This window comes from Garra rufa, chromosome 10 (genome assembly GCF_049309525.1).
Source record: "Garra rufa chromosome 10, GarRuf1.0, whole genome shotgun sequence".
In the NCBI taxonomy this organism is placed as follows: Eukaryota; Metazoa; Chordata; class Actinopteri; order Cypriniformes; family Cyprinidae; genus Garra; species Garra rufa.
Window position 1 is genome coordinate 21,855,780 of NC_133370.1, and position 14,097 is coordinate 21,869,876.

A 14,097-nucleotide genomic window follows, 5' to 3' on the forward strand; every position below is an offset into this window, starting at 1 on the left:
TTGCAATGTACTTGGAGATCTTCTCAGCCGCTATAGTCCAGATCTTTAATGTAGACATTTGTGCCAGGTTCACCCGAGCTGTGGATATTTCAAGCATTATAATGTCCTGAAGTTGTATCAACCATTTATACATATCCAGGCTATGTGGTGGAAGCCAGTGTTGCGCTAACAGTTTTTTTGCAGAAGTTAAGCCGGCCAGCCAAACAGTTTTTTGTAGCTTAGAGAAATTCAAAAGAGAATCGTCACACAGTAATAATATAAACGGGTTCACCGGTATAGGATAATCAATCATTTCTGATAAGATGGTACACACCTCGTTCCAAAATTTTTTAACTTTTTCACATTCCCACATCACATGAAAAAAGGATCCAAGTTGCTGGTCTGAACATTTATCACAGAGGGGACTAAAGGAGGAATCGATACGATGTCTTTTAAGTGGGGTCCAATAAGTTCTGTGACAAAAATTGTAATGAATCAGTTGGTGATTGGGATTTTTAGATGAAGAAAAAAAGTTCAACCATACTCTTTCCCAGTCCGTAACACCTTCCTCTTGTTGACAGTCTCTTTCCCAAATGCGCTGTATAGCTAAGCGTTTTGCTGTAGCCACTAAGGCCTTTCTGTACATCCATGAGGTGAAATGGCTAGAAGAAGACAGATCAAACCAGGCAACAATTGGATGCACGGGTAGATTTTCCCCCCAGGGCACCCCATAGGCCTTCATGGCCGACCTTAGGCGCAAATATAAGAACAGAGAGGAGGGTTCAGATCCATACCGCTCACATAATTCTTGAAAACTTAACATGCCGTTAGAACCAGAAATATCCTTCAATGTATAAATACCTTTCTGCATCCAATCTCTTGAAAAAAAAAGGTGCACCACCGGAACGAATATCATTATTATACCAAATAGGAGTATAGGTGTGCCAATTATGGGAATGTTGAATGCATTTTTCCATCAGTTTAAAATTGAGTATTGTATTGGAAATGATAGGACCAAACGCTTGCATACATTGTTTGTTGTTTAGCCCAGAGAACAGTATATCTTGTAACCTATATTTATGTGCTAAGCTCATTTCAATCTCTCTCCAAGAAACCCTAGAGTGCGGGTCGAGCCAAACATTGATACATCTTATTTGAAAAGCCCTATGATATAATTCAAAGTTCGGAAGAGCTAATCCCCCATTATCTTTTGTCCGCTGCAGAGTTTCAAATTTTAATCTAGGCTGTTTCCCATTCCAGATAAATTTACGAATCATAGAGTCAAGTTTGAGCCAAAACTTTTTAGGAGCAGGTAATGGAATCATAGAACTAAGGAAATTGATTCGCGGCAAAACATTCATTTTAACACTCGCTATTCTGGCATGTAGTGATAAGGGCATCGAGGTCCATCTTTGGAGGTCTTGCTCCACCCTGGTTAGAGTTTGAAGATAGTTGGCATCTGGAATAGCCTGCAGGGATGATTGAACAACAATGCCTAAGTAGCTCATGGAAGTTTGTATGGGAACATTACATGGTAATCTGACTTTTTTAGCCATGCCATTAAGTGGAAGCAAAGCGGATTTATCCCAATTGATTTTGTACCCAGAAAGCATGCTGAACTTTCCAAATACCTTCAGTATCTGAGGAAATGAAGCTTGTAGATCCGAGATAAACAGTAATATGTCATCCGCATAGAGAGATATATGTTGTTTGTAGGACTTAACTGAAATTGAACAAATGTTTTCCTGTCTAATCAGCTGGGCTAGTGGCTCGAGCGACAGTGCAAATAACATGGGGGATAACGGACACCCTTGTCTGGTGCCACGTTTTAAATGAAAAGGTAGAGAGTGTACCCCATTGGTTATAACAGAAGCCGTTGGGTTTTTATATAATACCTTTATCATGTTCACAAAATTTGTTCCAAGGCCAAAGGCATCTAAAACAGACCAGAGGAAGTCCCACTCCAGCCTGTCGAATGCCTTCTCCGCATCCAAGGAAAGAACTGCTGCTGGAGTGGGACAAGCTCGGGATTCGTGTATGACATGCAGTAATCTACGAATGTTATCAGCTGCCAATCTACCTGGCATAAAGCCGGTCTGATCTGGATGAACTAATTTGTTTATATAACGTTGCAATCGCAAGGCCAAAATTCTGGCATACATTTTAATATCTGTATTTAACAAACTAATGGGTCTGTAATTTGCACACTCTGAGTGATCCTTCCCTTTTTTGGGTATCAACGATATAAGTGCTGTATTTAACTGTGGGTGAAAGGCCCCAGCTTCTACTGCCGCATGAATGGCCGTCAGGAAGACAGGACCGAGTAGATCGAAGTATTTAAGAAATAACTCAATAGGGATCCCGTCTAAACCTGGCGCCTTGCCTTTTTTAGCCCCCTGTAACGCCTCTTTAAGCTCCTCCAAGGTAACGGGCTGTCCTAATTGATCCGCTTCTTCATAACTAAGACGAGGTAAAGTAAGTGACTGCAAGAAAGTTGTACAGCTTGGACTTGAGGGATTAAGTTCGGATATATAAAGTTTAGAAAAGAAATCAGAAAATGCAGAGTTAATTTCTTTGCCATTCCTGACCAATCCTTTAGATGGGTGATTAATTATATCAATGTACGCTTTCGCTTGACTTTGCTTCAGTCTAAGGGCTAAAAGTTTGCTAGGTCTAGCACCGCTAAAATAATAGTTCTGTCTGGTTCTGTGAAGTACAAATTCTGCTTTCCTTCTCAAGAGATCATTCATTTCTGCCTTAAGGATTTGAAGCGTCTTAAATAACGAATTGGAAAATGAAGATTTTAACGAACATTCCAGAGATTGACATTCTTTTTCTAAATAGTCGATTCTTTGATTTTGCATCTTTTTTAAATTAGTAGCAAAGGATATCGAAAAATCTTTGATAAAACCTTTCGTGGCTTCCCACACAAATATAGGGTCTTTAACAGAACCAATATTAAATGAAAGAAATTCAGACAGACCGGCCTTAAAATCTGCATCGAACTGGTTATTCAGTAAAAGAGAAATGTTAAAACGCCACCGCTGGGATCTTTCGGCAAACAAATTACAATTGAAATCTGCCATTATAGGATTATGATCTGCAAGAATAGCTGGAAGTATCATCGTCTGATCAAAAGAAATCAAAAGTTCCTTGGAGCACAGTAGGTAATCTATTCTGGAAAATGAGAGATGCCGTGTCGAGAAAAATGTATAATCTCTACTCAGGGGGTTTCCAGATCTCCAAACATCGATCAAATTTAGCGCTTTTACAAAATTATTAAGAGCAGCAGAAGAATTGAGCTGAACTTGATTACACAAGGAAGATCTATCCAATACAGGATCCATAACCGCATTCATATCTCCCCCAATAATCAGAGAATAGTCTATCAGCGAGATCAAGTGGTTAGTAATTTGTGGAAAAAAATTTGCCTCAAATATTGTAGGGGCATAGATCGATACAAATGCTATTTTCTTCCCTTTAATGTTTGTGCAAATATAAGCTAGTCTACCAGATTGATCTTGGCTCTCTCTATCAATCTTGAGGTTACATCTACGAGAGATCAAAATAATAGTACCTTTAGTTTTAGTATTATCAGTAGAGAAAGCCGCCACTCTGAAAAATTTATTCTGTAATCTCTGAACATCTGCTCTCTTTAGATGGGTTTCCTGAATTAAAGCGATATCAACCATTTTCCTGCGCAAGTAAATCAAAAGTTTGGCTCTTTTGTTAGGACTATTAAGTCCTCTGATATTAAGCGATATAACTTTTAATTTATCCATAATCTATTGGAAAAATGGTGCGTATTTTAATAAGTATTGCACAACCAAAATATATCTGCCTGACCTGTGACAAAAGCAAAATAATAGAAAATATACATAGAAATAACATGAACAAATACCCCCTATCTGAGACCGCAAAATCCCCTAACATTATAAGGGCCCGTGGCAACATCCACCTTCGTTCACCAGAAAGTCAACGTCAACCCCCCTCTTCTACTGAACATGAAATATGAAGTAAAACAGCATGCATAATGTAAACAATAATGACAGTCAAGATATATGTAGGCTACAAGATAAATTAACAGAGGGCAAGTGCCTCATCAAATTAATAACTAAATCAATGTGTTTAAACAATTATACTTATAATAAAGTAAATATAAAAAATACAATCAAATGAAAAAAAAAAGTATATATGTATGTATATATAAAAAGTATATAAATATTAATAAACGAACAAAAATCTCAGGACTCAAATCTTCTAAAACAGATCGTTACATTGTTTGCACTTCACTTTACTAACAGAGGCACTTATTCCTAACCCGTTCAAGGACTCTTTACCCTTCCATAGACTCTGCAGGCGGCGATGGACCATAAAAAGCCAGTTTACGTCTGGCACCGGATGCGTGTCCATTGCGGGCTTCCACTAAGAATTCCTCCGCTTTTTTAACTGAATCGAATGAGTGTTGATTCCCACCATAACTAACGCGAAGAATCGCAGGGTATATAAGGAAGTTTGGAATTCCCAGCGCATGCAACTCCTTTTGAATACTTCCGAAGGCCTGTCGTCTACGGGAGGTGAACCCGCTATAGTCGGCGAAGAAACGCAGGTGGTGCTCTTGGTCACGAATCGGTTCGGTTTTCATCACTTCTCTGGCTCCTTGCAGAATCGCTTGCCGGTCCTGATACCGTAACACGCGAAAGATTAAAGTGCGGGATTTACCAGAGCCGTAAACTCTGTGCGCTCTGTCGATCTCGATCGGTCCCTTCTTCTTCAGCGCTGGTATCCAGGTAGGGAGCATCTTTTGAAGAAAACCTATTGGGTCATCTCCTTCACGGCTCTGCGGGAGCCCCACCAGCCGCACATTATTACGGCGAGATCTGTCCTCCAATTCCGCAATTTTTAAAGTGAGGCTTTGCTGCTCTGTTGTGCACATATTTAAATCTTTCTTCATCTGCCGCGTCTCACCCTGGATCTTGTCAACCTTTGATATCAAGTCTCGTACCGTGTTCGTTTGAGATTGTACGTCTTGGCGGAGCTCTATCAGAGATGATTTAACATCTTCCATGGCCACTCGTATAGCTTTCTGAACCGTAGTTTCAAGCGATATTTGCTGTTTCGATAGCGCCTCCGCAATGGCGTCGGTCAGATTAGCTTCGGTGCTCGCTAGCTTCATCTTTTTCTTTCCCGAGGGGGTTGTGGACGGTGAAGAGTCCTGTTTTCTGTTTCCGTACATAATACTGACACTATTGCAAGTAGAAATTACTGACTGTCGAGTATAATAAAACTATTTAAATAGCAAAAGAAAGGGGGTTTGGACGGAGCATCAGTATCTCTCAACCATCGCGTGTATGGGTCACGTGACCTCCGTAACATGGACTATTTTATCGATGTCCTTACTATCTTGAATTTGTCAGTTGCCGTTGCTGTCTATGCAGGGTCAGAGAGCTCTCGGCTTCAATCAAAAATATCTTAATTTGTGTTACGAAGATGAACAAAGGTCTTACGGGTTTGGAACAACATGAGAGTGAGTAATTAATGACAGATTTTTCATTTTTGGGTGAACTATCCCGTTATATTTCTATTTGTTCATTAAAAGGCAAAAAAGCAATAACTGGCAACCCCCTGCAGTGCCACATTTAATCTCCTAGGGGTCATGGACCCCCTGTTAACTGGGTACGCTCTCTTGAGACGTAAAACACTGCTGCAGTTTAACCTCCATTGAGAGGCACAGGATGTTTGCGTGGGTTGTTATTCATCCAAAGGAGCTTGTTGGATTTCCAGATCTGAATAGGTTCTGATGCCTGTCCTTACCACGCACACTTACACACACATACTCTCTACCATCTGTGCCAGGCAGGCGAGCCAAATCCGACAGTCAGAGCAAGAACACATTACGGCATTACAGCTAAATATCCAGGGTGGAGACGTCACGAGACACTCACCATGGCGTCAAGTAAAGGAAAAGCAGCCAGATAGAGAAACGCCTTCCGGGTCTTACTCCCCACGGACTCATCCACATGATGCAGTTTGTTAATGATGTAATAGCCAAGATTTGTGTAGGCTAGAAGAGAAACGTGAGAACAAGATTAATATGTATTGTTATCGGTAATATAATACATTTAACATTATGGCTTTTGCTGGCAAAACCGGCATAAATAATATAATATAATTCAATGCTGGGATAGGCTCTATGTAGCACACAACTCTACATAAAACAAGCTGTTTGGAGAATGAATTGCTAACATAACACAACGTAACGTAACGTAATCTAATGCTGGGATACACTCCACCTTTCCCACCTTTCATAAAACAAGCTTTTTGAAGAATCAATTAATATAATATAATATAATATAATATAATATAATACAATATAATACAATGTAATATAATATAACACAATGCTGTGATAGGCTCTATGTAGGGCACGACTCCTACATAAAACAAGGGTTTTGGAGAATGAAAATAATAATATAATATAATATAATATAATATAATATAATATAATATAATATAATATAATATAATATAATATAATGTTAGGATATGCTCTAGCTTTCCCACAACCTTTCATAAAACAAGCTGTTTGGAGAATGAAAAAAATATAATATAATATAATATAATATAATATAATATAATATAATATAATATAATATAATATAATATAATATAATATAATATAATATAATATAATGTTCGGATAGGCTCCAGTATTCCCACAACCTTTCATAAAACAAGCTGTTTGGAGAATAAATTGCTAATATAATATAATTAATATAATATAATATATAATATAATATAATATAATATAATATAATATAATATAATATAATATAATATAATATAATGTTAGGATAGGCTCCAGCTTTCCCACAACCTACCATAAAACAAGCTGTTTGGAGAATTAATTGATAATATGTTATAATATAATAGTGCTGGTCCGAATACCATTTTTTGAGCTTCGAAGCTTCGGTAGTAATCAACATCGAATATTCGAAGCTTCGGTGGGAGGGGCTGAACATATTCTTCTCTCTAATAAAGGCAGGAATCTCTGTATGTCTTTCTGTTTGCATTTTTATTATGTCGAGAACAGTTCATTCAAACGATTTTTGCTGTGGACCCAAGGGAGTGCAGTGTTGCATTTTGGTGCAATATGGACACAACAAGTTCAGAATGAATAAATTGTAATAGAACATTGCTAGTTGGAAGCGGTGCGCCTGACGCAGGCAGAGCTTATGCTTCATGAACGGACACTGCCCTAGTGATACAAAACACACAGGTCTGTTAAGAGCAATACTTTTAATAAGGTAGCCTAACATTTTTTAACAAACAAATCACTCCCAAATCAGAAATTAGCAGCACAGTAATTACTGACACCGTAAAGGGTAGGCTATTTAAATAAAAGAAGAACGAAAAAAAATGGTGAAAAAAATTATAATCTAAATTATTTATAAATAAAAAATATATACATTATATATAATGTTTGTGTATATAAGCCTATATATAAAATACATAGCCTATGTATATTATGCTGAAACCCAAAATAAATGAGGCTCAAACATTATTAACAAACGTGCGTCTTTATTTGAGCACTTCCATCAGTAAAACGCTCAAATAAATCAAATAAATAAATACATTTAAATATGAAACTAGCCTAAATAAGATTTTTTTGCATTCATGCAAATATTCCTAAAACCTCGCCCAGACCTTCTCCGACAGCTCATCCGAATTACTGGCCCGACTCCGACTGGAACCGGTCTTTTTTCTCTTTCTCTTCCCCATTGCACAGCTGCTGTTTTTAATAGCAAAGTGATTACATTTCTTTTCATTTATTTAGGTTATAAAGTTAATTTAGAAATATATTTGGAACACTTTTTATTTGTTAAATTTAAGTTTTTTGAAAGTAACGACCAAGTCATCACGATTTCAATTAAAATCCATAGATATAAAAAACTTAAAGCATATCACAATATTGGTTGAATCGTTTAACCTAGATAAATGTGTGCTATTAGGCGCATAACCGATCGTTTGTGCGGAGAGTAAAGCTGAAGCACGCTTTGCAGAACATGGAAGCGCCAGCGCTATGTGAAACTTAATTTTTGCTCATAAAGGTAAGACTAATATATAATCTGAAACTGTAAAAAAGAATTGTTTAATTCAAATCGAAAACAAAACTCTTTCATTAGCTATAGGCCTAATCCATAAATATGCATTTAGGTATTAAAGGCGCGTCCAATGAGCAAATGGCGAACGAGTCAGGATCGTCAACTTCATCTTTGTGTCAAATACTAGTTTATTAATAAATAATTCAAATATCTCCTTTCTTTTTCCCCGACACATTCATGGTAATTATTTTTACTGGGGCTTTGCGGTCAGCTTTAGCCTACTGCGTTCATTTAAATGCGCAGGCGCGGTTGTTACTCATTTTCTCTTTCTCTTTTTTTTTTTTGCTGTCTCTGTGTTAGTGGCGCAGCAGTCTGATCTTCTTCATTCATATTTAAGCGCGAATGAGAACCGTTTCGCGGGGATGCAAGGTGTATAAAAAAAACGAATATTCGAATCTCAAAATTTAAAATCGAATGCCAACCCACCGAACGAATATTTGAATAATGGAATATTCTGGTCCAGCCCTACAATACAATACAATACAATACAATACAATACAATACAATATAATATAATATAATATAATATAATATAATATAATATAATATAATATAATATAATATAATATAACATAATATAATGTTAGGATAGGCTCCAGTATTCCCACAACCTTTCATAAAACAAGCTGTTTGGAGAATAAATTGCTAATATAATATAATATAATATAATATAATATAATATAATATAATATAATATAATATAATATAATATAATATAATATAATATAATATAATATAATATAATATAATGTTAGGATAGGCTCCAGCTTTCCCACAATCTACCATAAAACAAGCTGTTGAAAATAATAATATAATATAATATAATATAATATAATATAATATAATATAATATAATACTATAACATAATGCTGGGATAGGCTCTATGTAGGGCACGACTCCTACACAATACAAGGGTTTTGGAGAATGAAAATAATAATATAATATAATATAATATAATATAATATAATATAATATAATATAATATAATATAATATAATATAATATAATATAATGTTAGGATATGCTCTAGCTTTCCCACAACCTTTCATAAAACAAGCTGTTTGGAGAATGAAAAAAATATAATATAATATAATAATAATATAATATAATATAATATAATGTTCGGATAGGCTCCAGCTGTTTGGAGAATAAATTGCTAATATAATATAATGTAATGTAATATAATATAATATAATATAATATATTATATTATAATATAATGCTAGGATAGGCTCCAGCATTCCCATGACCCCACATAAAACAAGATGTTTGGAAAATGTATATAATATTATATATTATAATAAAAGAGAATAGAATAGTGTAATACAATATATGATATTCGTGTCTCCTATTTTTCCTGTGTTTTTGTCCCTTTTTCTCAGGAATGTGTGCACTGATGTAATCCACAGATGGATGAAACAGCTCTACCAATCTCTCTGACTGAGCAAACAGCCATAATATGTCTGAGACCACACTCAAGATGATGGAGAGTGTCCATGTTATGCTAACAGAACGTAAGTTCTTCATTTAAAAGCACATCATTGCGTATGGCGTACAGGTGGTGGCTTAGTGGTTAAAAATTCATGCTTTCTTCCAAGAAAGTGGTGGTTTGTATCCTATATCCCTCAGGGTTTCCGTGGTAACATTCTTTCTCCATGCACTCATACCAGTAACTGCCATATGGGCACTGCTGAGTGGTTAAATGGCTCTGATTTTCTTGCTTCATATGTAAATGGCTATTTGTGTAAATGCAAATGTATTTGGGGAAGAGAAACTGACATAATATCCTTTATTCTTCTAACTAATCAGATTAGATTTTATAAATAGACGATGATGATTGGACCATTTTTAGCCACATCCCACAAACTTAAGTATTTGTAATTTGGTAAATAAGGGTGGCTGAACTTATTTCCTGCTCAGTAGGAGTGTAGCATTTTGCACAATTTGTTTAATGACAATATAATCATAGAGGGTGAACGAAGATCTGAAAATAAATAGCAGTTTACCCCTGTGAGTTTGAAGAGAGTTTGTTTAAAAAACGCCTCTTCATTCACAGAGTACACAGAACAGGCATGTAGTAACCTGGCAAAAAAGCCCTTCCGTCAACACGGCGCTTAGGAATATAATGTTCCTTTGTGTAAAGAATTTCATCCAGAGGATAGTTACATCTACTGTAAATGATTCAGTCCACTTCTGCTAAAAGGGGGTCCTTCTCCAGTCATAACATTGCTCTCTTAGTCTACCGTCATGACACGTTTGTTTAGAAAAATGCAAAACAAAGCAGTGTTCCCTTTACATTAAGTACAAACAGTACAAAAAGTCATGCAAGCCCAGAGGCGGAGTGAGCAAATGATAAACAGGCAGACTGACCAATAAGAGTGTGGAAAATGATAGCCACGGTTCCTGCGGCCACCATGCAGAGGACTGCCTTGGTCCTGTCCCGTTTGCTGTTGACAAACACCAGCCCTACGTTCTTGAAATCGCTCATAGGGCCAGTGAAGAACTTCATGAGGGAGTAGGCCAGACCGTAGCTGGCCAGCATTTCCACCGCATCTTCTTTGACTGCCGCGATACCCCTGTTTAATGCCTGTAGAGGAAGAGAAAAAATATATAAATGCATCAGAAATATACAAAACGGGTTAATGGAGTGATTAGAAAACACAGACAAATCTAGATTCGTTTAAATGTACATGAATCTAGAAAATAATCAAGTAGTCGTCCATTATTTAGATGATTAATCGAGCAGGCGGTCGATTCTTTTGATTATTAATTGAGTAGGTGGTCGATTACTTTGATGATTAATTGAGCAGTCGGATGATTATTTTGATGATTATTCGAGTAGTTGATTAGTTATTATTTATTTTTTGAGGTAATAAAAAGATCTAAGGTAACAATAACCATTAAAATGATTTAAATACATATATAATAGCAATTAGGCAATAATAATGAATAAAAAATTCAAATAAAGCATCAGAAGAAAGTAATAACATGGATTTATTGAACAAAACTGTGAAAATACATAATATGTTATAAACAATAGAACTAATGTACATTAAGTATTATATCAAATGACTGCAGAGGGTGCCAACGGCATGATGATTGTTTTTACACTTTACTGTGTGGTCTTATCCTTGTTTAAGATTGACTAAACAACATTTAATTCAAACATTTCCACTTAATCTTTTATATTTGGCCATTTACTGTAATTTCTTGAATATGTGGACATCAAAATGTGTAAACTTAGAGTCAGGGTTTGAGCTTTTATTTTGAAATCGCGATGAACGGTTAGCATATTGAGAATTATACTGCTGTATTTTCCTGTGTTTGCGTAGGTTTATAAATGATTTAGCTTACAAATCTGATGAAATGGCAAATGTTGCATTCCCAGATCAATGTTATAATACCCAAACTCTATACTACTATGCTCCACACATGTAAATGATAACAGTTTGTGTGGAGCAGCATTTGATTAATTAAGATATTTAAATGGATTTAATATATCCTTGGAAAACAGTCTAATAATATGTTTCATGGATTATTCTCCGTGGAATGCACCATTTCCAGTATTTTGCCCATTACCCAAAATGGGCAAATTGCAGTTGAGGATTTTTAAAAAATTAGGTACTCAAACTAAATCGAGGAATTGAGACACCTCTACTATTTTCTGATGCTGAGGGATGAATTGAAAGGGTGATAGGACAAACTATCACTCCTCATGGGATTCCTCTACACAAAGAGGGTTTTATTTAGGGATGCACCGGTTGACCGGCCATAAATCGGTTTTCGTTTTTATCCCGGCCGTTTTTTTTCCGGAAGTGTGCACGCAGGCCGCGGCATTCGATTCATTCAGAAACATGTCACTTGTGTGGAGGTTTTTCGAAATCTGTGAGCAGGACGTGAAGATTGCAATCTGCAATGTCTGCAAAGGACAGCCGCTTTCCTGTGCTCGCTGAAGTTGCGCGAGCGTACCTGTCCTCGCCCTGCACAAGCGCGGACAGCGAACGTTTGTTCAGCTCAGCTTCTCACGTGACAGATGAAAAAAGAAACAGACTCACTTGTGACAAAGCTGAGATGCTTCTTTTAAAAACAAAAAAAAACAAGCATTACTTTACTTTTGAAAAGCCAAAAATAAAAGTCTGTTCTGTTAAGAATGATTATTATTATTTTACATTAAAATGCCTGTTGGCTTACTGTTTTACTTTACTAAAAGCATGTTTTACTTATTAAACTGTATTTAATTTAATATTTTTTTATTTATTTAATTTCAGATGTTAGATGCTATTGATCAATAGCCAAAGCCAGTTTGGCCTGTTAAATACTAAATAAACATGTTGTTTATGTTGTTTACTTGCATAACTTATTGTTTTTGAAAAAATCGGAAATCGGTATCGGAATCGGCCAGCTTGCTTGTCAAAAATCGGTATCGGAATCGGCCATGAAAAATCATGATCGGTGCATCCCTAGTTTTATTCCCAAGATATACAACACTACTACTGTATTAACTGACTAAATGCCTTTTTAATAGCATGTCTCCCAGAAAAAGATCTAGATCTGAGGACAAATTTGCTACAATGCTTAAGTTCAAGTTATGTAGGACCACTAACCCAGAATTTACTTTTTACAGTTTCTGTCTTTTAAATCCAACACCGTGTGTCAGATGTCTAAACACGGTAAAAACAACATTGTCAAATGGAAGAACTGTTATAAATTTACATATATTCATGGACCATTTTTTTCGAGAGAAACACTTGAAAACTGCGATGAGAACAGTTTTACAGCTTTGTCACATGCGAGAATATATCCCCATCCACACCTGAGAATGCGATATGGAAATGTGTCAGATGTCAAACCTGTTAGAAAATGCTGATTTGTACATAAGTTCTACATGCTCTACAGCTACATGTGTTATTGCACAACTGAATAACCTGCTCTGCCCTGTCCTTGACTCTAATTCTGTAAAAATGTGTTGTTTCAGGAGAATTTTGCTTGTTTAAATCTTGAGATTTCATTTGGAAGATACTACAGTCACAGAATTCATAGGAAGCAGCAGCAAGACCTGTACAATTTCACATAAATTCAAAAGGATGTGCGAGTGGACGGTTCTTCTCCTTATCTGCTGCTTTCTTCTGACTCTGACTTTTTGTCTGCCACTTCATCTCCAACGCCTAAGAACAGTGTGCAGTGAGATAATGATTGTCTGTTACTGTGGGCAGACAGGCTCCTGCTCATATTTCTTATTTCTGCCATTAGTGATCCTGAAAATGAATTTGTATCTAACAAAAATCTAATGGCAACTTTTAATTTTAGTTTTCTAAAAATCAAATGGATTCTTCAGTGTAGTGACAATCACACTACATTTCCACAACAACTATCAATTGCAAAAGGGAATCTAATATTTTTTATGAAATATAAACACATATTGCATTTTATGGCCAATAACAATACAGATATGTTTATGTCCAAGTTTTAAATATCCAATTTGAACGTTTTGTTTCTGCTTTTGACATAATTATAACTGATTATTATACCACAATAAAACAAACAATAGGAATATTTGTATTATTATTATTATTATTATTATGTAACTGAGCTGCACATTTCTTGCTGGAGAATAAATTACTGTATTTACAAAGTTTAATAAACATCCAAACAATACATTATAAAATAATGGTATTTAGTTGATTGTAAACCTAATATCAACAAAACGATAACCGATTTAACTGAAAAAGGTGAATAATGGAAAACATTGCTTGGTCAAACAGATTAACAGTCTTTCTCTAAATGTAAACGATTTCAATAGAAAGTGTTTGTGCACAAATATTTTAGTTTAACATGACAATAAATGAATATTTAAAAAAAAAAAAAAAAAACTGTACAAACACTACCAGTCGAAAGTTTTTGAACAGTGTGATTTGTAATGTTTTTTTAAAGTCTCTTCTGCCCATCAAGCCT

The 14,097-nt window shown here is 35.6% G+C and overlaps 1 protein-coding gene across 1 annotated transcript in view; it reads right to left on the minus strand.

The window, feature by feature from the left end:
• ankhb (ANKH inorganic pyrophosphate transport regulator b) overlaps positions 1-14,097 on the minus strand; it is a 31,360-nt gene that overhangs the window by 15,164 nt on the left and 2,099 nt on the right. The window contains exons 2-3 of the mRNA XM_073849032.1: positions 10,516-10,732; positions 5,925-6,043 (exon numbers count right to left, since the gene is read on the minus strand). Coding sequence (XP_073705133.1) covers positions 5,925-6,043; positions 10,516-10,732 — 336 coding nt within the window. The remainder of the gene's footprint in view (positions 1-5,924; positions 6,044-10,515; positions 10,733-14,097) is intronic.